Source organism: Anabas testudineus, chromosome 10, assembly GCF_900324465.2.
Source record: "Anabas testudineus chromosome 10, fAnaTes1.2, whole genome shotgun sequence".
NCBI lineage: Eukaryota > Metazoa > Chordata > Actinopteri > Anabantiformes > Anabantidae > Anabas > Anabas testudineus.
Window position 1 is genome coordinate 10,200,378 of NC_046619.1, and position 26,873 is coordinate 10,227,250.

The window sequence follows — 26,873 nt, forward strand, 5'->3', positions numbered from 1 at the left end:
ATTACTCATTGTTAAAATGTGTGCTGTTTAATGTCTCTTACCTTTAATCCTGGGAGCCCATCCATGCCACTCTCTCCTTTTTCTCCTATTCCTGGCTCACCCTTTTAAATTACACATTCAAGTTTATTGCATGAAAATACACACAATTAAAATAACTAATGAGTAAAGTTTATAGGTACCTTTTCTCCTGGAGGGCCCTGTGGCCCTATATTGCCAGGCTCACCATCTTCTCCCTGTCAGTTCATAATTGTCAAAAGAACCAGACATTATTTCACATATTTCCCTAGTAGATAGTAGGATCTTACAAGAACATTGAGGTGTTTAAGGGAAACAAAAGAGAAGACAATCAAGGTTGATTATTCACAGATGATCTTACCGGCTTCCCAGGCAATCCTTGTGGTCCCTGAGACAGAAATAAAATACAGGTTACCAAAGCTATCAACAGAAATCCATCAATCATGACCTCATGACCTCACACTTAATAATTTTTCATGAACAAAACCTGAGCAGCAAAAAAATAAATAAAAAACTGAATTTTGACTTTACTGACCTCAGCGCCGTCGCGTCCTGGCAAACCCTGGAGGGGACAGAGGAGAAACTTGGTTACGGTTGTAGCTTTCAGTAAATCTTCACTAAAGCATCAAACCACTTTCGCCTCTAGATGTCATAGTTTAACAAGATGTGACCTGTCCATAGACTCATTCAGCACCAGATAAACTGCAAAAAGGTGATGGAAAAAACTAAAATATGCAAGTGGAGAAACATAACCAGTGTAGATGATTAGTCAACGGCTTGATGAGTATGAATGCGATAGCTGGACGACCATGAGCGACAGTGTATCAACAATGTTGGACAGCAGTGTTCACCACAAACGTCAAAACACCAAGAATGGTGTTCATCCCTCCAGCAGACTTTGATAATCTATGGTGGGACTTGGTTGCCCAACAACAGTTTGTCTTGTGTCACCCCTGGGGTGCTGTGGATAACCACCCCCCCCCCCCACCTCCACCACAAACACAGAGTGTCCCATGGCCACTTTCTGGTGTCTGTCATTTGGTTTATTTAGGTAAACAAACCTACAGTGTTGTATATGCAGTTGATGGACACGGTGGTATAGACGGTTCGTGACAAGGTGGACATGTACTCATGTAGTTCATGTATTTCATGTACTCATGTACTTAAAGTCATCTGCTGTGAAGTCATCCATGTCAGAGACAAGTGGGAGCTTGTGCAAGAGCACTCTCTCTACTGCTCTCTCTCTCTATCATACACACACACTGCTACCAAGCTGTGTTTACTTGATCACCCTATGCACTGTAATAAATGCCTGATATAAATTGGAGGTTATCAGCTGCTCTGCTCTGTCCTCATATTTTACAATAACGAGCAATAAGGAGCAACTTTCCCAGCTGGTTTTCTTCCTCTGCTCGCTCTCTCCCTGCAAATATACAACTGTCATCCTGATCACCTCCACTGCTGTGTGCTGCTTTTTTCCCATTTCCATTTCCATTCTACAGCAGCCCCTCTTTTCTTAGCCCACTTATCTCCTCCTCATCTTTTGATCTTTCCTCTGTGGCAGTGTGAAACAAATCACAGTCATAAATCACGTTTATAACTTCTTTTATCCTCAGCGCAGAAAGGTGTGTCTGGGGAGCAGTTTCGGTGTCAGCTACATTTCCAATAATAATTTATACATAATTTACTTGAAATATCCTCCGGAAATTACATATGTTGAAATAAAGCAAATATTAATTATGTTATTTATGATACCAACAGCTCCATCACAGACAGACAGAAACCAGCCACAACCTTGTTTGAACTGCCTGTCCCTTTACTTTATTCCCACTTCACAGATATAAACTGAAGGTTTGAAGCTCACTTTCTCCTGCTTAGCCTTCTTCCACACTCTGACATCTGCCTACAACATGGAGCGGCTCTACAGTCACTCCCTTTGTTTTGCTGTTTTGGGTTTTGCAATGCCTTTAATCAACTTGGAGAGCACTTTGCAAATTGACTAGGTTACAGGACAGGCCCCTTCTTTTGACCCGTCTGTTTTTATTCATGTTCTGAGCTGTGCTGCCCAAGCTCTCATCTGATTCACACTGGAAACAGCATTTTTCACTTGAATTTCTTTGCTGTCCAGTGCCAGTGTAGTGTAACAGAGCATTCATTCCTTCACTTGCATAAACAAAAATTACCTTCCCACCCTCCTCTCCCTTCCATCTTATAACCACAGGTCGAAGCTGCCACTGCATAAGAACTAAACTCTGGAAAGAACAAAGTTAATTTTGAGAAACATAAACTGCCTCAGATGCGGAGCACAGCTATTGTTTGGTGAGGTCGGCAAACTGCCCATGAACTCCCTGCAGAACCATATCTGTTTCAGGGGTGCACGGTGACACCATCGGTGGGAAAATGGGGGTGTGTTGGAGAAGTTTGTGGCCGCTCCCTTACACAAAACAGATGAGGCCAGGAGTACAGTTGCTATTATGGGACATTTTAGGTAAGCCACAGCTCACTGGCAAACCCGGAAGAATGAGAGTGTGGGTTTAGTGTCATTTACCACGTAGACCCATTCCCACTTAATGCATGCGTATCAATGCACATGAAGCACACTCACACAGAAACACAATTTGCAATCTGTCATACCATGCGGTTCAGCCCTACCAACTCCACACAATTGGAGTAACACTGCCCTTGATGACTGAGGTGTTTTAAATGACTACATTCTTTGTGGTCTTTGGGTTAGAGGGTGAGGAAAAGCAATGGAGGAGAAGGAGAGGGCTGCGTGGGTGAGCATGTGTGCATTGTTTTGTACAGTGGGTGTTTGATTGCTGGAGGAAGAGACACTTACTGGCTCTCCAGCAGGGCCACGGGGCCCATCCTTGCCTGTATTCCCAGGGGGTCCACGGGGACCAGGAGGACCTGGGGGACCAGGAGGACCAGCGGGTCCAGCCTGGCCCTGGTCACCCTGATGAAAAAAAAACCAAAAAGTTAAAAAACTAGCACAGTAGCAAATATTCCAAACAATGTATTACTAATTTTATCAACACTTGGAGGAAAAAACTGCAAACACATCACTGATGTATCCTTTGTTAAGTCAGTATGGTGAAGTCACACTTACTTATTTCAATATTCAAAAGATACAGTTTTTAAATGTCATTGGTTCCCTGAGGGAAATATGTAATGCCTGCTAACTGCTAAATAATCCACCATGCTATTTCTACCTGTGAGTGTCTGCAATTTCATCCTGGGCAGGTTACATCTGGTTTTTAAATAATATTTGCCTGCAGTGGCATAACAATATGGGTCCAAGAAACTGAACCCCAAAACAATAAACTTAGCAAAAATTGGTGATAGATGATAAAAGCTCCACTGAGAGAAACATAACAGAGTCACTGTCCACATGTACATACCACCATGCTGAAGCATGCACTCATAAAAAACGGCTAATCGATAACAACATGATCTGTAAAAAAGAGTTGACTTTCTTTTCTATTTATGCTTCTTGACACAACAACCGAACTGTCACCTTATATTAAAAGGTCTTTCATCAGTGTACTCACATCTAATTGGGCCCATGTCTCTTTCTGAAGATTTCCAACCTCGTGTTTATACCAAACAGAAACCATTGATGGCCTAAAGGTCTTGCTCACCACTGACAGTGTTTTTTCTACTGTCCCATAGCGACACTTCCTCCGCATCCTCTCATCTCTACAGACGTGGTGCATTATGGTTTGCTTTGTTGAGGCAAGCAGCTTACTACAGCGAGCCCTTTGATGTAAATGTAATAACCAAAGCCTAAAACCTCATTTCTTAGCACTGATAATTGTTACATTTCTATTAAGCTGGGCCTCGTACTTAACTGTCACCAACAAAGCTCTTCTATTTCTTTAATAAGAAGCACACTTCTCTGGAGTCTTTGTGTGTGGTTCAACCTTCAAGATGTTTTTCTAATTTTTGGATTGCTGAAGATTATTTAAGTATTTAGTTTTTTAATATACATTTTCACATAATCAGTCATGCTAATACAACCAAAAAAAGCCAGCACACACAATATCAAAAACATTTTCAAACAAGAAATCAAACAAGAGGAGGGCAATAAAAGGTTGAGAAAGAATGAAGGTTGAAACATGAATAAAATAGTTTGGTTAAAGAAATAGGGTGCACATGCCTTAGTTATGTTCTACCTTCATAAAGAACGTCTGAAAGCGCTTGGTGTCTCCAGAGAGAAAATTGTCATATCGGGGAAAGACCATCTGAGATGCAGTGCAGACCAGAAGTAGAAAAATAGAGTAGAGAGAAATGGCATAAAGAAAAAGAGAAGAGGGGAGATGGAGCAGGTTGAAATGAAAGGGAGAGGAGAAAAAGAAATATGAGTAAGGAAATCAGAAATCCACTGTTAACTGAGAGATTCCAGAAGGAAGGAAACAGCTTCTGCAGGAAAAACAGATGGGATGAGAGTCCAGCTGCCTATGAAGCTGTGAGCCAAAAGAGAAAGCTCAGGAGGAGTGCTTTGCTTCTCTGTCTGCAGGAATAGAGACAGATCAGCAGCCTGACAGACGGCGGAGGCTGCTGGGAGGACTAAAAACAATTCAGTCAAAGGGACAAACCTTGACGGTGAGAATCTGATTAGTGAGGAGACCTGAATGTGTGTAGTTAGGAGGACCCTGGTGACAGGAGTGACAAATAACGAAAGTTAGCAGCTTAGCACACAGCTGTAGTCAGAAAAGACATTTGCAAATTCTGCAAAGAATAGAAAGTCATCATCTGCGAAAAGTGAGACATTTGTTTCTTATAACCTAAAAAGTGAGGGCCAACAATTGTCCTCTTCGCTCAGAAAGAAAATAAAAATCTCATTCAAACGAGTATTAACTTGTGTATTTGTGTTCCATTTAATGTCTTCTCATTTTTCCCTTTAAGACCAAACCAAACAAAGGTGGCTTGGCTCTTTCCATCCAACAGACAGCAACTGTAATGATCTGTCAAACTGAAAGGAGCAGAGTTTGTCTGCTGCCAAAAGAGCCCAGGGCACTGTAGTGGTTCTCTGGTTGGGCTCCTCCCAAAAACACTTGGAAAGGAGGTAAGGATGGAGAGGGGGCAGCAAGGAGAGGAGACAGTAAGGAGTGGAGATGCAAGTCATGAGGTTTCCGTTAAAAGGCTGTGGTGAGCACTGGATGGCTGAGGCTATTCCTGACACCGCAGACCCCTCCTCCTGCTCTCCATTTGTTTGCCTATACACTGTTCCTTCTATGGAGACCACATACATATATGCTTATTTAACATCTCCTAAGAGAATATGCTGTTTCAGGCTGTGGGCTTCTCCTGTATCTTCTCATCAGACATTGGGCTGATATGAAGACAAACAGCCATTCAACTATAGCCCTTTTGTAGCTGCTGGAGGGGAGGAAGACTTGGCTGGGGATGATCCTATCATAGCTTCTCTTTCACATTAACAATTTGACAATATACAGGGTGGGTACCTCGACCACGTTTACTTCTTACTTTGAAAAACATACCAACACATATTGGTCATACACACTGCCTATCAAAAAAAAAAATTAAATAAATAAATAAAATCACCACCTGGATTTAAATAAGCAAATAGTAATCCCATTGGATAATTACTGCATGGATCATCATGTTTCATCTGGCAACAAGTTATTTAACCCTAACTGATGCTGTGAATAGCTTCTCATTTCTTAAACAACTATGTCGGAGGACACATCCTGTGGTTGTGGAAAAGACGTTAATATATGTCAGAAAGGTCAAATTATTGGCACGAATCAAGTCTGATGGCACATCAGGGTAACAAAAGAGGCAGGTGAAGTGATAAACCCATCATGTCTGGTGTCTACTGTACAAGTCTGTAGGGGCAGTGCTATGATCTGGGGTTGCTGTAGTTGGTCAGGTCTAGGTTCAGCAACGTTATGTGTCCAAAGAATGAGGTCAGCTAACTACCTGAATATACTGAATACTCCAGACCTTAACCCCATTGAGAATCTTTAGGATGTGCTGGAGAAGACTTTGTGGAGCGGTCCGACTCTCGCATCATCAATACAAGATCTTGGCGAAAAATTAAGGCAACTCTGGACTGGAATAAATGTGATAGTGCAGGAGCTAAAGGTAGTCAAACAAAATATTAGTGTGTGACTTTTTTTTTGGACAGGCAGTGTATTTTTATACAGGTTCTGTATCGTGACTGTGTTTTAATCCCCATCTCTTCCTGTGTTTATAATTGTCTTGGGACCAGATTAAACCAGACAATAAACATTGAAAATGATGGATTGACAGGAAGTCACAGGTTGACAGAGATTCATGGCTATTTCCTGTTTTAGATGTATTCTCTTATCTTCTGGTAGAGTTCAGAGGTGAAACTGCGAACATGTTAAAATCAGGTTGAGGTAATGACTGAGCTTATATGCTGGCATGACACCACCAACCTTCCACTGCTCAGCCTCAGTGGATCAGTAAAAGCTTTGATTCATAGCTGTTAAAATAAAATCATAATTTAAACATTCAGAAACCAACAGGATTTCATTTACTAAATTATCTGGCCATATCTATGAAAATATAAGCCAGAGCCAAACCTTATTCACAACTACAGTAGTTTTAGGAGCTGCAGGGTTTGTTTTGACCCAAGCTTGTGTCTCTAAGCGATACACTGAGGTTTATGGGCTGCAGACTTATCCAAGGATATCAAAGCTCCAGAAGCCTCATCCAAATGCAATATTTACCACTTGGAAGAACTATATAATGCAGAACGCCAAAAGATTTCATCCTTGCACAAACTATTACTTCAAAATCTGAAAGGACAGTCAGAGAAAGCAAATGGCTTATGCCTTAATGGGAATTAGGAATTCCTGTAATGTTTCTGAACTGCATAATAAATATGGTTCCGCAGGGCAGCCCTGACAAATTTACACTCCATTTGTGCTCTGCAATAAAGCAATAGCCACTCAGTTTCATTCCAATACTCTCTCAGACAATTTATGAATACACATCTATTTCTAATTATTATTCTACATCTTTTCACTTGTTGGATACTTGCTAAAGAATGTCAGCAATAATGTAATTAAAACAACCAGTGAGTGGAGACAAGCAGAGTTTCAGTCTGTTAAGATGAACATCTGTATATTATTTACATATTTCTGCAGTTTTTATCATCAGTCATTATTAATTAGTATCAATGGATAACTCCACAGAATATTAGACTTTTGAAAACAATGACTGTAACAAATTATGACCACTATTGTTGGGCTCCATCAACTGCAACTTTGAGAAAGTACAAAAAAAAAACAAGAACAAAAAAACAAAACAACAAATTGCGAATTACAGTAAATCACAGTGTTTTCACTGATGGACCTAACTGTATTTTGTAAATACAACTAATTTCGAGTTTTATGACTGCAGCACACTCGAAAAAGTTGGCAATGTAAAAGTTTATAAATATTATATTAACACTATTCGGATGATTACAAAGTCTGTAGATTAATTGGCAGGTGAGGATATTACGGTAGGGTATAAAAAGAGTCAGTTAAGAAAAATTATTTCTCAATGCAAGACTGCAAAGAAGTTACGTTATATATCAAAACAATTCAGGAACTGTCGAATATATGTGACCTTCAGATTGTCAAAGGGCATTGATGAGAAACTATCATACCTCTGTGATGAATATAGTCACATGGGCTTGGGGATTAGAAAACAGTTAAGTCTGCTACTGCATGTAACAATGCAAACTGAAACCCTGTTATGCAGGAGGAAGGCATGCATCAATTCTGTGCAGAAGCATTGTTGAGTTGGGGCCGAGGTCAAGTCAAATGGACTGAAAGACAGTGGAAATTTGGGGGAAAAAGTTATGTTTGGTGCCAAAGATGAAAAAGACAATCAACACTGTACTATACACAATGTGAGTGTATAGTACAGCATGTTGAGACAATTGCTGCCATCAAGATGTTTTTCCCTAGGAAGTCAGCAAAACATTACCAGGCTTTAGTGTGTGTGCTTTAGTGGGTCTGCCTGAAGTCCAGATCTGTCTCCTATTTAAAGTATGGCTCATGATTAATAGAAGAATCAGACAAGGAGAATTTGGTTATATTTACAAAATACAATTAGGTTGGTCAGTGAAAACGTTGAAAATTGAAGTGAATGAACAAATCAGATTTGAGTTTTTATTGCATTTGAGAAAAAGTCCCAACGTTTTAGGACCGGGGTTTGTACCTGTAGGCCTCTGCTGCTATGGGTTTATACTGCAAACAGATAGCCTCAGTAGTTCACCCCCACCTTTGATTCTATGTGAACAAATGGGACCTTGACATAAGATTATATTCTAAATATAACACAGCTAGAAAAACATTCAAGATTCATGGGGAACACATATTTTTTCTACGAATCCAAGCTGTTTACCATAAGGACAGGGGGCTTATTTTCAAACCACTGTGAATAAAGCAGGAGATAATTATGTAGATCTCATGGTGGGTGGAATGATATCACATGAAAAGACAACACTGACAACATGGACCAGATGCAGAATGAGGTTACCCAGTAATGTCAAAAAACCATAGTTTGGTAGAAACAAGATGGTAGATTTGGCGAACTGCCCCGACCATTGGGTTTTGATGGTGACCTTTAAATCTTTCCATCGTTTTTAATATCATCGGTTCTCATCTCTGGCTTTGGAGATGTGGGTAACTCAAACCTCATCATAGGACCTGGACTATGTTGTTGGTACAGTTGCTGGGGAAGCCGCACAGGGTAAACACACATTTCTTTTGAATTATAAAAGGCTTGCTTTAAGTGTTGAAGGGTATGTGCACAGACCAAAACTTGTGATCAGTTGTTGGCCTCTCTCCATGTCCACACTATTCTACCAGTGTGATAACATGGAAATAAAGAGTAGTTTGTAGATATTATAAAAGCTATCTTACTCTGTCTTGTATGGGGGGTTTAACAAACTGCACTGCTGGCTACTTGAGTAGGCTCGGGAGACGCTAAATTGTGTTTATGTCATCCCAGAGTAAAGAAACTGCACAGATAGAGCAAGTACACCATTCTTAATTTCATATTTCAAATAAAATGACTGAATGGAAAGCGTAGTGTATCTTGATATGAATGTGTCAAACTTTGAGAAGGTGACTCCCAGAGAAAAATACAAATCAAGAGAAAAATCACACAAACTGGAAGGAAGCTTTAAATGGAAACACAGTTAAAGGGCAATGCTTTTTTAGCATTAGGTCATCTGTAATGAAAAAATAGCTGCTTAAATACACATGACAGTCAACACCCCATTTGACCTTCTCGGGCGAAGAAAGAAAATATGACTTACCCTTGGCCCAGTGTCACCTTGGTCACCCTTGGAGAAAAACAGGAAAACAACAATTGTCAAAAGCTATTAGCACAGTATATGCACACAGAATCAGTCATGCATCAGAGTACCGCTACTGTAGAGAAGCAGTGACAGATAAACCTAAAAATTAATAGGAAGGAAGCGACTCAAAGGTCATCTGTCGAGCTCAGGATGTCAGCATTTACAATATAAATCATTTCATATGCCACAACTGGGAGTGTCCGACAGGATGCGGTCAGCTAAGTCAAAGTGGGAGCGCACGTGCTGGATATCATTGCTTCTCTGATGAGGATTTGGAGTTCATGCTCTCATCACGGCGCTACTAGCATGATTACATGAAGGGAGCCAATTTTCCAAATCTCAGCATCATCTGTCATTTGCAAGCCCCCACTCATTAGACTGAATCCTGCTCTGACAGATGCTGTTTACTGCAGTTGCATTGTTGTTGTGGTTGAGCTTATCTGGACAAATTTATCTCGAGTGCAGAAACGTACTCGCACAGCAAAGTACCCATCGGTGCGTACTCAAATAAGCACATGCACAAGCCTTCTCTGCCAGCTCTTCCAGCTCTTAAAGTCACTAACATCTTGCGCTGGGCAGAGGTTCACAGAGCGAGAAAACATCTGGCTATCATCGGGCCATGCAGAAGGCCTGTAAACCCGTTTAGTGCCTTGACGTGAGAATGTGTGGAGACATATGAGCTCCTACATAACTACATGTAGTCTATAGCTCAATTGACGGGCATGCAGTGAAAACCTGAATGTGTGTGGGGGCAATAGAGAGAACACCTGCGAGACTGCTTGTTTGCTTGTATTCACATGTTCTTCAAGCTGTTTGTTAGTGAATGTGAGAAATACATCCATGCAGAGCACTGACTTGACTAGAAAGGCTAAAAATACATAGTTAAGAATACCTTTTCTCCCTTGGGTCCGGCTAGTCCCTGTAGGAGGGGGAAGATAATCAGAGACAGTTGGTCAAGATAAATCAGTTATCATCTGAGCAACATACATCACAGCACAGTACATCTTCAACTGGCCTAGAACAGGGAGTATTCAATCAAACAGTAAAGCAACACAACACTTAATACAGTTGTGTCCACTCAATCACCAGTTCCTTTTGTGTGAACACGTTTCACAATAAGAACTCTATCTTGCATGAGCATGCAGTGGGATTCCCCTTTAAGCTTTCTCTCTGAAAGATAAAAAGTGTTCTGCTGAGAGATAAAACTGAAAGAGAAATATGCTTCTTTGTTCTTCCACCAGTTTTTCTCTCAGCGGGGGACTCTGAAGATGTTTTCGAAGTGGAATGCTAAAAACACTAACTAAAAACATGGGGCCTTGCAACAGACCTGTGAGCTCTCACATACTGTACAGTACAGTATTTGAGGCACTGCCACACTGTCACACTTTGTTTGACGCTGTCTTATGAGCACCAGGCTCACTGATGAGCTAATCCCTACCATTTTAGCTGTACTGTGTCCTTGTCTGTCTCACTCTGTCCACTGCCGACAAGTGGCACAGGGATGCCAAATGTGGCGGCACCACAAACCGCAGACTGACAACAGGCTCTCTGTGACTATGACAGAGAAACAGAGGACCCACCATCTCTGTTCTCAGCCACAGGCTCTCTAAAAGTGACAACAGCAGGGCAGACTTTACCTCTTACATCCCAGTCATCCTTTACATTCAACGTCTCTGTGTCTCCATTGTCGGAACAGTTTATTCTTACACATCATACTGTAATGTTTTTCACACTTGTCCCCTCTTTCTGCTTTTATTCAGTTCCCCTGTCTCTAAATCTGCCATGCTTTCCGCCTTGAAGCCGCCCTTTCTAATTCGTTCCCCCTTTCCTTACATCTTCACTGTCTGCCAGAGGTTTTGTCTGGACTGGGCCCTAATTGTGTTCAGGAATACGGCGCTGAAGAGGGGGCATGGTGGGGAAGATAAGCAGTTTGTTAATGTGACTGGCCACGTGATGACAGCAGCAGCTTATCTTCACTACTTTCTGCTCCAGATCACAGAGTGAAGACATAGAGGAAGAAGCCACAACTACTCTTGTAGGTGTGTGATTAGCAAAGGAAAAGCAAACACAAACTGAGCATTAAGTGTATTTCAATCTCAAAGTTTCCTAAGATAGTAAATATATCAGAAAAAATACTTTTTAGTTTAAAGGGTTTATTACTAACCCTGGAAAGAGCAGCAATAATGTACAAGGTCCACTCATTGGAGTGAGGAAACAGCTTCCACTGATGAAGGCCACACAGTATCTCATGTTGCTGTCACGGTTTTATGCATGTTCAGTTTGTTCCCTTTTAGTGATAAACCTTCTCATGCTAATCTTATGATTTTTAGCTCTTTCAAACTTGTTTTATTCCTGCATGTTTAGGCTTGTTCATATCACTTTTATCCTCTATCCACCTGTTATTATTCTCCTTCTCAAACCTCCTTGAGTTTCTGAGTGACTCGAGTCATGAAATCTGTATCACACCTGCTGTGGTTTTACTGCAGGTCCTCACTGATGAGGAGAGTCCAGTTTAAAAGACAGGCCCAGCTTGACGTCTCCTTTAGCAGGAAACAAATGCTTAATGGTGTTTGGAGAGGAGCTATTCAAATAGCTTTCATCAGGGCTTTTTGTATCAGTCAGTCTCTCATCAGGCAAAGCAACCTGAGAGAAGGAGCAGGCGGAGGGTACTGTAATGACTTTTTAAAGAGCCTCTGTTCAAAGTTATAAACTCTGTTCTCACTGGTGTGTAACCCATTCGCTCTGCTTCGCCTGTTTCCGCACTGCACCTGGGTGTGTCTGAGAGCGTGGCTGGGTTTCAGGAAGAGGTTAACGAATGTGGCTCGGAGGTGAAGTGCAAAGGGGATTTCAGTATTCAGGCCAAGGACGACTTAAGAGGGGAACAAGAAACAAGATGGCTAGTGTGGGATTCTTACTCACTTGCTGTCTTCCCTTAGGAACACTAAAAATGATTGATGAAGTATAGCAAACCATCACCTGTCTGACTAAATAACCACCTGGATTCACAGTTAGTTGATATACGCTAGGCAAAATCAAAACAAGACAAGGGGTGGGTTATGGTGTACCTGGCTTCTGACAGAAGAGAAAACAGAAAGTTTTAATTACACTCCAGTCAGTCACCCAACTGTTTTCTAAATTCAATTGCAGTTGCAGTATACTCACTGGTTTGCCATCCAAGCCAAGTGGACCCTGTTGGAAGGCAAAGAAAAATACATTTAAACCAAAACCATTTAATAAATAAGCAATTTTAGGAAATATGCCTATTCACTTTCTTGCCAACAGATAGATGAAGAAACTGATACCCATATGAGAGTGGTAACAATCTCCTTATCTAACTCTCAACAGGAAAGCAAATAAGAGCATTTCCAGAAACTAGTCCTTTAATGATGTAAGCCTGCTGTGAATGAAGATTATTATAATGACACGGTGAAGACACAGTTTCCTTTAAGCTCTTGACCATTCAAAATATTGTAAACTGACTGACAGATATTAGTACTTCATAATATTTGATATTTGTTTCTGGAAATCTCTCAGGAAACAATGTAAATGATCTTAGCTTAGGAAAAACAGCTCAGCGATTTGGAAAGAGGTTTGCTTGTAAACAAAAGAGGAGAAACGGCTCTGATAAAAGAAAGTTTAGCACAAGATGAAGTAGAAAAAAGGAGGAAAGTGCCTCTATGTATATATCCTGCCCCACTTAAATGTGCATGTGTGTTTTTGTGTGCAAGTGGAAGACTCGGATATTAAGACGTGTCCAGGTGGCGACGGTTTAAAATTATTCTGAGATTGCCGTCCGACCTGACAGACTGTGGGTAGATTTGGTCCAGCTGTATTAATCTGCCGCACTATCTGTGGTTCTGTGGTGATGACATAATAATCCAGCAGACAGTTTAAACTATAAAGTCCCCATCTAACCTCACCAAGTGCTGAAACAGCAGTTGAAGTTCCTCACTTTGTTTACCTCTATGAAAACAGCCGAGCAGTCATTGAACCTCCTCTGCAAAGCACAAACCTTTAGATCACTGCTAAACATAAAAGAAAAAGTTGGCTCAAGCTTTCCAGAAACACTTGAATGTGATGTATGTAGTAAAGGCTAATGCTGACTTCCTCCTTAACAACCGCACTCGATGTTAAGCTAACAGTTTTTACAGGGTCCCTTGAGTTGTGGGTTGCTCAATTCTTCACGGCCCCGGTGGCTCTACAGACTGGAAATGGTCATCATCTCTGGCCTCAGATGGCTTACATAAGTCTGGCTCTTCTCCTCAGCCCCATGGGTACCATCAGGCCTGAGTTCCTGTAGTAAAAACCTACCACAGTGTCATTGCAGCCTGCTTTGATGGATGAGCAGCAGGCACATATGTACACATAGGTGGAAGGAAAGAGCAGATAAGGAAGGGAAAGGGATTTGTGGAGCTGCTCTCGTTAACAGGTCGTTTGATTGTTTACGGCCCCTAGTTTAGTCTCTTAAAGTTCCAGCGTGACTGTCATCAAAAACTTAAGTGGTCCCTCTGTATGAAAAGGGTTTTTAAAAAATACAGGGCAAAATCTTTAAAGCTCCTGATGTCTTTTTGATTAAGTGCCACTTGTGAAATCAGCAGTAGGTGGCAAAGACTGTGGTGGAACAAACAAGCGAGACCAATCACACGGCAATAATTTCACCTCGACTGTCTAAAGATGAGAAGACTGTGAAGAGTGAGGATTTAATGCTCTGTATTTCTTTTAGATACTGTACTAGACAGGTTGCATTTTCATCACTCTATTAAATGCAGCCCACTGTCTTTATCATGTCATGCGTGCCAGTGTAAAAATTTAAATGAGCCTACAAACGTCACAATGACTTTTCCCCAGCTATCTGCGTCTGTTTCTCTGCAGCAAAGCACAGACGGGTATACTGTACTCTCTGTGTGGGTGCGAGTGCTGTGATGTTTCTGCATCTGGGAACGTTTATCAGGGCTCGGCTCCTTCAAGGCTCGTCAGGATGAGTAGATGAGGTGTATATAGTGAGGTCATCGGCTGCTGTGGAGTCAGAACTGGAGCCAAAAAGGACTGATTTACGGCCGCTAACAAGCCACACCGTGACCTGTGAACTGTAGGTAATATTGCATGCATGTGCTTCCCCCTTTGAAAGGAGTGTATGTGCATTTCCAAAACCGGGTTTATTCTCAGCAATAAAACCCCAAATCTAATATCTGGCAGCTGACAGTTTGAGTACAACTTATAGCATAACTTATAAGACCTTTCTTAGGCACTGGTATTCAATATAAGATAAGATAGGCCCCAACTACATGAATAGTAATTCAACCAACAATCCTAGGAAGCTACTGTATGACTGACAATAAGACACCATAAAATCCATGAGCCTTCCTTAAATCTCCAAGAAAAATCACAGGGAACTTTTAGGGCAAAGATTTACTGTATTATTATTATCTTAATATTATATTATTCATAGTTAAAAGACACCTATTCTATGATATAAACCAACTGTACAGCACAGGATGATTTGCAAAGTGGGAAAAAGAGCTGGAATTCCCAAAAAAATATAAAAGTTCGAAAAAAAATCAGCCGCTGCTAAATTCTCATACCACAAATGGATCAGGTCACACGATAAATGGAAGGAGGGAAGACAGAGGAACATTGGAGAGAACAACTGGAAGATTAATGTGGAGTAAAAAGTGAGAAAATAGGCCACCAAAGCCTCAAGTGAATGTGGCGGGAAATGAAATAATGCCTTTTTATGTGTGTGTGGTTCTTTGTGTATTTTTTGTCAGCATCACCATCTTGTCCTGCAGCGTCCCTCAGCGTAAAAAAAGAAAAAGCTTCAACTCAGCATTTCCACCAATTAGATGCCTCTTAAACACATTTGTGGAAAATAACTTGGCCTGCAGGAGGTCATATGTCTCCGTCTATGTTTGTATGCGTGCAGGCTGATACACACTAATGTGTCTACATGCATGCATGCGTGCGCCTGTGTGTCTTAACACCACTCGAACCAAAAGGAGAGGGGCGTCTTTACTGTCTTTATTGTGCTCCCTATGGTGCAGACTGGTAATTATCCATTAGGGTATTTAGGATGCAATGTGAAAAGTAGGTGTCTGCACATCAGAGCAGACGTCTTAGCTTAAAACACATATGGGAATGTGTCGCACACATTAAAATAAATGAGCATAATTATGTGACATCGAAGTTAAAAAAGATGGGTAGAACAAAACAGCTTGTTCCTCTCCGTTGTTCCTTCTCGTGCACCCTTTGATCCAGAAAACCTGTCTGAGTAACTTTCATGTTGCTGCAGGAGCAAAACTTTACTGCATGAGCACAATTAGTGATACATGACATTTTGCTGGTTTGAAAAAAACAACAACAACAACAAAAAAAAAAACACACACAAAAAAAAAGTGGGAGCATTCAGAACCAAAGAGCACAATAAAGCATACCAGAGTGCTGTGTGTTTGAGACAGAAAATTACTGACATGTTGTTGGGTGACTGTCTGGCTTTAATCTGCCTTCAACAGCCAGGAAGGCTGAACAATGGAGGCCTCGGCCTGTTTCTGCTAAGTGAGGTCCGCTGTCTCTCACAGACTGGCACTCTCACATAAACATGCTAGTGGCTAGGTACGCTGGTGACCACGCATGCGAATGAGAACCAATTGCTGTGTGTGGGTATTTGTTTACCCCTCTGCACTGTTCTGTCATTCTGTCTGACTCTGATTGTTTGACAGGGGGAAGTCTCTTTTCTGAAACTCAAGCCGCCCGCCTATGATTTATGAGAGGAAGAAGTGACGGGTTTCCACGTTGAGAGAAAACATACATCAACATGCAAAAACACACAATAACGTATCACAGTGTTATGGTTGAGATACACACAGACCACATGCCATTAACACTGTTTACCATATTACTGATGCTTCAGTGAAAGTGGGCCGCTGCATGTATTAGTCTGATGAGCTTAAAGTCTGCGAGACACGTGCGCACCAGCTGAATGAAGTGAAGATCATGCATGCTCAAACGCTGGCATACGTGCACGCAGTTTACAGAACAACTGTTATTTGTTCATACTGGTGGATTATGTGTTAATGTGTACAGTCACAGAATTAAGACTTCGGCCCTTTGAGGCTTGAATTCTGTGCAAGTCAGGGAGACTTAACAAGCGTGAGAGAGGTCAAGAAAAAAGGAGACGGAAAGAAATCAAGTGGTTTGTTTTAACAATGGAAAAATAAAGAGAGAACTCTTTCTGGCACAAGTCGCTGGCACACGTTTAACTTCGGAGCGCGCTCTGGAAACTGACTTGACTCATTTGTGTTGATGCGCCCTCTCCATGTGAGCAACTCGTGTGAGAGAAGTTATTAGTGTGAAAACACATCACACACACAGACCTCTGACCACTTCCACAGCTCTGGCCTGTGTTACGGTGATGTACATAAACTATCGGTGGTTGGATGGAGTTCAGACGCATCGGCGCATATGGACATGTTGTAGATACACAAACAGTGCTACCCGACAGGAAGAGTGGCCCTTTTTAAGTTGCAGTGTTTAACAACTAATCACCTCTGCTGCTGCTGCTAAATGAAATAATGTTTAATGTCTACGTTAATTGGAAACATGATTAATCTCATGTTGTTTCAGTGGAACTTCATGTAGATTCCCAAATCATTATACTGTTGGATTTGAAACATCACAGGAAACTGCCTATGTCTTTCATCTATAAAAGCACATAGGTATAATGATTGATTCATTCATTATGCTAACGAGACTGAGGACGATTATCCAGATTCTGTAGCTTTACTTTACATCATTTGATAAAGCACACGTTTAACGATTAAGGACGGCAATGCTACAATGCACCAAGCCTTTGGAATTTCTAGTGTGGACAGTGACAAAGATGAATAGAGTCACTGGCAAACAAACACAAATGTACACAGGCTTTTCTGTGCGCCCCGTCCACCTGTGTGTAATTAGCAGGAGGCATTTCCCGTCAGGAGGGCTGTGCAGTGCCAGGCAGACTGGGAATCAGACTGGGAGACAGACCCATGGGAAATGAACTTCACAAAATTCCCAGCGAGAAAACACACATAGCGACATAGCAACTGACAAGACGCCGTGGAGCACGGAGCAACTAGTACAGGTCACCCTGACAAGCAGATGGCTGCGTCTCACAGAGCATGCAACTCCCTTCGCAGGGATACTGTGCACACGCTAATGCCTCATGTGGTCTGTGCCACTATGCAGACATGCAGCTCTGATGAATCCACCCCGAAGTCATGAATGATGAGGGCGTATCTGTACTGGATGATGAGAATTTGATGATCACCAAACCACAAATCAGCAACAGAGCCATGAGCCGATTTATCTCAGCAGTTGTGGGGAAAAATACTCAATAGTCTAACTCACCATTAGAGGCCGCTATGTCTCTGAATAACAGGAAACTGACTCTCACATAAGTGGTATGACTCAGACGTGGAGATCTGTGATCTGCTTTGCATTCAGTAGTTATTGGATGTACACAGTTATATTATTCAAACACTATTAAAGCCCATTTATAAGCTAAAGGGCATGATGCGTGCCGCCTGGATGAATGTTTCACATTTTCATCTGTAAACACTTTTATTGGTCTAAACTCTGGTGGTTTATGTTTACTGATGATATCTTCACAAGTGTGTGACCCTGCATGTTTATTCATCTTCTCTCATTTCTATATCTGCACTACATATGTTTTATTACACTTTTTTTTTTCTCCCTTGAGTCACCAAGGTGTTGTGTTTCAAACTGCCAGTGTTCAGGAAAAAACCTCCATCTCATCTTACCACACTGGGAAGTCTATGCCTGCTTGTGTTTAAACACAACTCCCTTTGTATTTGAGTCACTTCTCAGTCATGGGGCAGGATATATCACTGATGAAAAACAAGTGTTGAAGATCGCAGAAGGAGGCGAGGAGACACACGACGATTAAAGGGGAATGCTAATTTCCTCGAGTAAAGCAGTGATGACAAACAAATATCTAATAAAGCTGTGGGAAAAATTGGAATATATCCAGAGAAAAGCAGAGAAATGGAGAGTAGAGATGTGACTGGTTGAACTGAAGAGTGACAGGATAAATAAATCAAATTTACCGGGTATCCATCCCGTCCAGCTTTGCCCTGGTGACGTTAGAGATGAAGCATGAAGCATGAAGACATGTTAGAACAGAAACCAACTGCTGCACACAACAGTCTTTACATTATTGTCAATATGTGACCTTACACAACTTATTCTAATGGGCTGATGACAACAGTGTTACAGGTTCGTGCTTCAAGTTGTAATTTTACAGATTTACCAATTTAATCTGCAGGAAGCCAAACAGAGCAGTTGAGCAGTTTTAAAAAAAATATTTTTATATGATCTGATGTGTGATTTCCAAAGTGGACCATTTCTAAATTTTGTGTTTTCAAAGCAAGCGGCATGAAAAATGAGAAAGTTGAAATCACCATTTACATTGTTTTTGTGTGTGTGTGTTGTTTGTGACATACATAAGCGATGAAGCTGATTTACTTGACTCACACAAAGGACTGACAGACTGTTACATTGTGGAGCAGGAGGTGACTGCACATCATGGGTGGGCAAGATTTCAGGTGTGTTCAGAAAAATGAAATTATACATCGCTTCATGGACAATTAGATTAAAACAGCTGCACAGACGCTTGCTCTCATAAAACTTTAAGACCACGGGTTTTAAAAGTGTCAGCTGGACTTCCTGTTCAGACCATTTCCACATCTGCTTATCTAATATGTGCTGAGAATTGAAAGCTGAATAATCAATAATAAAGAAATCAAGAAATCATTTATTTCTAAGCCCATCACTACATTTTAATTTAAACAAACAAACAAACAAAACACAAACCTGAAAGCAACAGACTTTTCCAAATACATGTGCATTTGCCTGTGCTGTATGTACTGTATGAGTGTGTGTGTCATCAGGAGTTATGGTCCCACAGAGGAGAATAACTCGCTGCTGATCAGTCACTGCTCCCCAAGCATCACCATGAAACACACAGAAATAACCACACCCCCACTTCTCTAGGTGGTCCTGTTACTGCTGTGGGCTTTGGATGCACATGTGTGAGCGAGTCCGTGACAGTTTGTGTGTCTGTGTGTTTTATTGCAGTGGGAGAATGGATTATTTTTGGCTTGTTGGCTTGAACAGTAGTTTGTGGAGCATTGTGAGGGATGTGATACTGTAAGTGTGTATGTGTGTGTCACTGCGTATGCATGTTTAATGTCAAAGGAACTTGTTAGTTGATTATCATACTACCTGGACGAGAAGAAATTGTACTTACGGGAGTTCCTGCAACAGAAAAAGACAAATCAGACATTAGAAAATCGACTCTGTACATTTATGCTGGAACATGGAGCACAGCATGTGTGAATTATGGTTTGTACGGCAATCAATTCCTCGGAAACAGTGGTACGCAACAAAAAAACTGCACATGCGATGTGGTTTGTTAGATGATGACTCTAATTAACCACCTAAATATGTTACAGAACAAGCTCATTAGAGCTGCTGCCAATAGAGCTTGTGGTGAACCCATTATGATAAACAGACTTCTGAATAATGGGCCATGTTTTGCATTAGGATGTGAAGCCATGTCAAGTCTTTGTTTCCTAAGTAGATATGGGTGTATTAGATGGAGGACAAACAGAGTGATAAGGTCAGGGTGTGCTGGCAGACTCTGTGGCCTTTAAAGAATTAAAAACGATGTCGCTGAGGTTCCTCTCAGGCAGTCTTTCAGATCTGATTTAAATGTTCAGATGTTGAGCCTCAGCAGCAAAAAGCACATTCTGCTTTTCATACTTTACCTAATCAAAAACAACAGCACCGATCAAAGCGGTCCTCTCGTTCTTAGTGGTTTGGGTTTTAATGGAAGATTCTTATGAAAAACAGTCTCTCAAATGTGCCACAGGCACTAACAAACCAACCAGACCCGTATAAAGTGAGTATAAAATTTTGACATTCAGAGACTTGGTATTAGTGATTGGTTTATATTTATCTGACCTAAATCTGAAAACCAATCATGCTGCTGATTTATGTGACTGTTAACACCATTACAGTCTATGGCGCAATTTGGAGCTATGCCCCACTGCAGTTCCTGCACATCACAGCTCATCAGCCCTTAATGCGACACTAAACATCTACATAAACTCAGCCAGATTGAAAACAGACTTCCTCTGGGGGAAAGTGGGATAATTGTGGTATATTGTTACTATTTAAACACACAGAAAAGTCAGACTAACATGAGCAGAATCTACGTTTGCTGTTCAATTCAATGGAAAGGGTGTTTTGGGGACAACACAAATAGAAAAAAACATGGATGAAAATGTTGAGGTGGTTGGGATGAGAAGGTGTGAGGGAAAAGAAAAGAGAGGTGTTGGGTGTTTTTGAGAATTAAAGACCAAGTCAGTCAAGTTCAGCTTTGTCTAGACGTCGCAACAAGCCCGACAGCCTGGTCCAGACAGCTAGGTAAACAAATTCAAACTCGTTAAAGAGCTATGTAGCAAGATCTGCTTTAACCATTGGACTCGAGGCAGGTGGACGCGGAGAGCAAGACCGACGTAAACAGTGGAGAAGAAGTAATAACAAGTCCAAACATAAAAAACTGAGAGTTGAAGTAGAACATAAGGTGACAATGAGAGCTGATTTTAAGCTTTCTTGTCATTTCCCGGTTTACGTTTCTGTTTCTCTTCTCTACTCTTGACTGGACAAAAGGGAAAAAAATGTCCTCTGGTCTTGTAAAAAGACGTCCTGGAGACATCAGCTACAAGATGGAGCGGCAGAACACAGTGTACGTGCCACCTACCCCCACTCTATAACCCAGGCTGTTATGTGAGGATGCAAAACTAAACAAGAAGACAGAGAACCTAAACAGAACCACATTGGCCTTTTGATACAGGCCATCCTGTAACAAACAGTGGGCAACCAATGAGCGCACGGCCTCAGATGAAACCTAAACGGTGAGCCTTCCCGTAATAATAACGCCCCTGCAAAACACGAAAAGGATGAAAAACACTGTTATGTTTGTACTGCTGATCGCCTCGTGGGACCGCCGGACTCAGTGGGATTTCTGTGTTGTTTGAGGTGGTCGGAGAGCCAACAGCACGCGGACATTTATAAGTCTGATACTATCCTATATCTTCAACAAATCCCACGAGAAGACTGCCACCCTGAATGCTCACTACTGAATTTGAGAGACTGACATCATCATTGTCTTTTCATGTTTTGTTGACAATAAGAAAAATAGATGACATTCTTGCAAGTAAACTTAAAAATACATTTCACAGATGTATCAGATAACTTTCTAGTTTAGTAATTTTTATTATATAAGTCATAGTTTTCATAGAAACAGATTTAAATCTCCACAACAGTGAATCACAACCAGACTGGAAATGTTACCATCTGACACATATCCTGCAGAAACACTACAGTGCTGCAGGTTTTGATCAAATCATGTGAAATTGCTGCACCACAGCTCGGTGGAGTCAACACTTGATAAAAAGAACGTAAAATTAGGATGACTCAAACTTGTACAACATCCGTTCTATCTGTCATGACAAAGTTTTGGGGAACAAGATTTATGTTTCCGCGCTGATTTGATTCCTCAATGAGTGTTTTGCGGTCTGGATGGAAACAAAAAGCAGCACAATAATGGTGGGTAGTGATGTTGGCAAAGGAGAATCTCATTAGTCGCATACTACTGCAGCTGCTACCGCTCAACGAGAACAACTGACATCTGGGCAAAGTTAGTGCAACCACATGGCCAAGGTTAGAGCTATGCTGCCGCAAATAGGAAGGGACAGGGAGAAGGGCCAACTGCAGCCCATCATGCCCTGGCCTGATGCACGGGTCACCGCTTTTGCCAGCCCTCAAACAGATCCAGTCGTCCAGGAAGAAAGTGAGTGTGGGAGAGATTAGGGAGAAATGAAGAAAGAATGTGTCAAAAGAAGAAATAAACAAACAAAGCAGGTGGTAGGCTTCACTTACCAGGTTCCCCTCGTCTTCCCATCCTTCCGCGCTTTCCAGGAGGCCCTGTGAAAACACACAGACAGAGCAATAAATCCTCCAAATCAGCACTGCTAGAATGAATACAGAGAACAAGCGAGCATCACTTTGCGGTTTCACTGCTGGTGGTCATGTGTTGCCTGGCTTTACGTCTGTGTGAGCTGGCACAGCACTGAAATATCTGTGCGTCAGTGATGTAAGCACAGATTCGGACTCTGGAGACAAAAACAAAAATTACAACGAAGATCTCATCACCCTCAAAACTAAATGTACTGTGTGATTTTCTTTCAGGCTGAACAAACGGGATCTTCAGACGTGTTTAAGGCCGAGTCTCCCCACAATCTGGCTGAAGATCAGATTCATCAGACCCATTCCTCACTGCCTGGACTTCATTCAGCCACCCTCCTCTGACCCTTCATTGATGCAGATGGTACCAGGGCCTTTCTTGTAAAATGATTTGTGCTGCTGAGGGAGAAGTCTCTTGAAGTCAGAGCTGCAGAGGAACCAGAGGATGATGTGGCCGGCAAAATGGTCAACCTCAAGTCTCAGACTTCATGCTGCTACACGATCATAAATCACCTCTACTACACCCCTGATTTACGTCAGCGTCTGCCTGGCAAGTTTACAGAGGTATTGTTTGACAAGACGGAGCAACTGATCATACAAAAATACACAGGTTTCTGCACAGGCTCAGAAAAACCATTCATCTCTTGCCCTTAGCTCCGACACTGTAAAACAGCCAAGCTTTGGATTTCTCCACAAAAAAGCTGTGTGTACATTGTGCTGTGGTAAGAGTGATACTCTGCGTTGTTAGAAAGTTTGGATGGTGTTTTTAATGCAGGGTATTAAAACTTTGTAACCTTTAAATAAAAAAAACACAAAAAATATGACCACTCCTGTATATGTTTTCATTCATTTACAGGTTTATGTTAGAATGAAATAGTCCTAAGAACTTAAATTTGCCCTTATCACTTGCCTGTAATAGTCTGCAGTATAAATTCCATGTCCTCTACATGAACCTTAAATATTAGCACGTTTAACCACATATTTAAGATCACCTTACAGTCAGCTGGAGTTTTCACACTTCAAAAGCTAATGTACATACGTTGCAGTTCGTATTTCATCTGGTAAAATGTACTGTTGACAGCCAGAAATGAGAGGTTTGCTTTGGTTAATGTCTGTATGAAATTGAAGATTAATTATTTAAAGAACGAGCAAAGACCCTGGTGACCCATCTCTTATAATAATTCAAGTTCATCTTGGATCATTGTTGTAAAGTGTGTCTATTACAAAAGATGAAACCTTGACAGCTCTAGCAACCGTAACTAAAGCTTGAGCTTCCCTCTTCAGGTAGCACCTTACCTCTCTTTGTTTCCAAGTATCCATCCTCCCACGCTCAGCTCTGTTTTTGTAATAAAACAGGGAGCATACTGGGTACTGTCCGTGATGCTAAGTGGTTGTGGCTGCAGACATGTTTTTCCTATTGTCATTATTGGAGTTATTGTAGCAGCCTAATCACTTCCTGACTCTGCCAGCCCTTTCAAAGAGACCTCAATCATGCTCCTCCACCTCCCCCTTATGTCTACATCTCCCACTTTTATCCTTCCTTCCCTCCTTCATGCAACAGTAATAAGCTATTAAGGGCTTTGGAAATGAAGGATAAAATATAAGATAAAAGAGTAATAAATAAATAAAACATTAGCCCAGTCTTACCTAAGTTTACTGTTGTCCTTTATCTCACTCAAATTCTCATTTCTAAACAATTTGTGCAACAACGGAGAACAAGTACAGCTGTGCACCCACTGACTCTCATTTAAAATTTATGTTTGAACAATTTTAATCATTTAACACCTTCAAATCTTAGACACAGATGCCAGCTAACACACACACCCAGCCAGCCAGCCAGCCACAGCATTTATATTAATAGTCTCCATATTCCCCTGCGGACTCTACTTCCTCTGTTCCAGCCCCCGTGGTCATAAACCACAGCATGGAGCTGTTCTGCTGGGGGCCAGGACCTCTGCTCAGAAAGCGAGAAAGAGAGAGAGAGAGAGAGAGGGCTGGGGCATTTCCCCATGGCTGGAGGGGAGGCAGATAGAGAGTACAAGCTGAAAGGGTGGAGAGAGGAATGTGTAAGGGAGTGGTGGGATAAGGTGGGGGTAGAAAAATGAGATGTGAGGGGCAGAGAAGGAGATATACTGCACTTCAAAATGACTGAAAGTCCAGGAGGAAAGATGGCAGAGACAACAAAAGACGAAGGGAGTCAGAAGGGACGGCTGAATGATTTCACAATCCTTTAAAAATCCTTTAACAACAAGGTCACTGGACAATTAATTTGCCTCCTGAAGCATTATAAGATATGGGTCACCAGGGTCTTTGCTCGCTCTACCTTTATTTAAGACATAAAAGACAGCCGTCGGCATGCTGACAAGTTGGTCGCCAAATGCTGGAGGAGCGGGCGTCAGAGTGACTGAAATGTGGGAGAGTGATTGGTCCTCAGCGGCAGAGTTGGACGTGATGACAAGCTGATGTAGGACTGAATTGAGTGGAGGATTTAATGGGGAAAACAGCAGCACAGGAGACCACAGTGCGCACACGTGTATGTGTGTCCTATTTCATGGAGAGCAGTTAACATGTACCTACTGAGATCCATACAAACAAATATGTAAAGTATAGACGCGCCAGGTGACTGCGGTGTCAGTCTGGACTTCCTGTGCGTGAAATACCAGGGTCAGCAAATGTCACACAAGCACACAAAATAGAAACAGTGCAAGAGTAAAATATAGTCTGGAGAATCACATTTCACCCAGTGTTTGTAGTGTGTACCCACACAGTCACAGTGAATCTCGTGATTTGAATTATTCCTTTTTCCTACATTTCTTTTTAGTGGTCATCAGGTTATCAACATTAAAAAAAAGGTTAGACAGTTCAAAGAAAGTATAAAAAAAGACCAGGATTACTGATTAGATTAAACATTTTAAAGCAGATGAGACAATGTAGACAACAGTATGGTGCAGAGATGGATACGCGCATGCGGAACAACAACCTTGTGTTTCAGCTGACTCAGAAACACACACCCGCATACACATAAAAACACAAAGACGAGCACACAAACAAAGATTCACGTGGCTATACTGAGGCAAAGTGAGCCTTCCTCCTGAAAACCACCACTGATCTGAACCGAGTTGGAATCTATTTTTCCACCAACATTTTTACTGATGTGTGTGTTAAAAACAACTTCCTGCTTTCTCTTTCTTCTTCTTCTTTTATAACATTATGAGCTGCCTTTCCAATATGCTCCCTGCATGTACTCCACCTTTGGCCTCCATTCGACAAAAGACACATACGTGTCCTTCCATCCTCCATCTGCTCTGTCTGTTCCTGATAGCCGTGGATCGGCTTGATGTAGCTACTGTGACGTTTTTTCGCAAACAAAGTCCTTCCAAGGAACAAAGCGTCAATCACCACCGCCCTTTCTCTCTCTCTCTTTTTTTTATTAAACTAAACAACTGGGAGCAATAAAGAGCAAAATGAAAATAGCAGAATGTGATACTCCGTATGCACTAGCACAGGTCTTACATCCGTTCATCTGTCCATCTACCCTGCATGCCACCCCACCATGGTTACACAGTCTGGCAACATGAGATAATTTAATTTAACTGAAGGGGGAGAGTGTGGAGAAGAAGGGTATAAGTAGTGAAGGTCAGGTCCTTGCTTCCATGTTAGCTGGAGGCAATGTGTCTCTGCAGTACCTCCTCGCTTTTTCCCTCTTTGGAATGGTATGTCTTTAAAATCCCAGCAGATCTCCTTCAATTACATTAAAAAACTTGCAAGCGCGTGAACACACAAAGACAAAACTTTAAACAAAGTTTCTCTTATTACTACTTCACACAGCAACTCTTGAGACCGATATGCATACAAATCAGTATTTAAAAAAAAAAAAAAACACCCTGCATTTTATTATTTTTGCAGACAGAATCCAAAATCTGCTGTGAAGGACTATTGTTATTAGCTTTCTAAACATGCAGCATTTGTTTAAAATTACCAAGTGAGTTGTTTTACTGTTCACTCAAGACTGAATTATTCGCTCATAATGAGATGTCTAAAGTCAATTGGTATCATTGAAATTGTTTACTGATCTGAGATACAACGTCCCATGCAGGATTCCCCTCTTTCCATTTGTCTTGTCTTCGCACAAACGGGGACAGCTGCTGAGCCTCTTTGTCTGAACCGAAACTACTTCTTCCAAAGTGTCTCCTGATCTGTCATCGTTTCCCCGTGTTTGTCCAACTTTCGTTCCAATAAAATGGGGGACACATGCTGTGGATGTAAACAGCAACAGAAAGCGAAAAAGACAACGGATGTGATTCACATCGTGGTGATTTATTCTCCAGCTGCCCCGCGTCTTGCTTGCTCTGGGTCAGACGGGCTTCAGCAGTTCAGACGGGGTTCACTGTCACAGTGGTACAACCAGAAAGCCACA

The 26,873-nt window shown here is 41.5% G+C and overlaps 1 protein-coding gene across 3 annotated transcripts in view; it reads right to left on the reverse strand.

The window, feature by feature from the left end:
- si:dkeyp-44a8.4 (collagen alpha-1(XXIII) chain) overlaps positions 1 to 26,873 on the reverse strand; it is a 104,167-nt gene that overhangs the window by 9,646 nt on the left and 67,648 nt on the right. The window contains exons 3-14 of one of the 3 annotated variants that reach the window (XM_026358196.1): positions 22,373 to 22,417; positions 19,674 to 19,681; positions 18,472 to 18,498; positions 12,530 to 12,556; positions 10,260 to 10,286; positions 9,326 to 9,352; positions 4,191 to 4,259; positions 2,855 to 2,971; positions 551 to 577; positions 377 to 403; positions 180 to 233; positions 42 to 101 (exon numbers count right to left, since the gene is read on the reverse strand). In XM_026358196.1, the coding sequence (XP_026213981.1) occupies positions 42 to 101; positions 180 to 233; positions 377 to 403; positions 551 to 577; positions 2,855 to 2,971; positions 4,191 to 4,259; positions 9,326 to 9,352; positions 10,260 to 10,286; positions 12,530 to 12,556; positions 18,472 to 18,498; positions 19,674 to 19,681; positions 22,373 to 22,417 (515 nt within the window). Of the gene's footprint in view, positions 1 to 41; positions 102 to 179; positions 234 to 376; positions 404 to 550; positions 578 to 2,854; positions 2,972 to 4,190; positions 4,260 to 4,613; positions 4,671 to 9,325; positions 9,353 to 10,259; positions 10,287 to 12,529; positions 12,557 to 18,471; positions 18,499 to 19,673; positions 19,682 to 22,372; positions 22,418 to 26,873 lie in introns of all 3 variants that reach the window. The other 2 variants (XM_026358194.1, XM_026358195.1) reach the window with 2 other exon arrangements.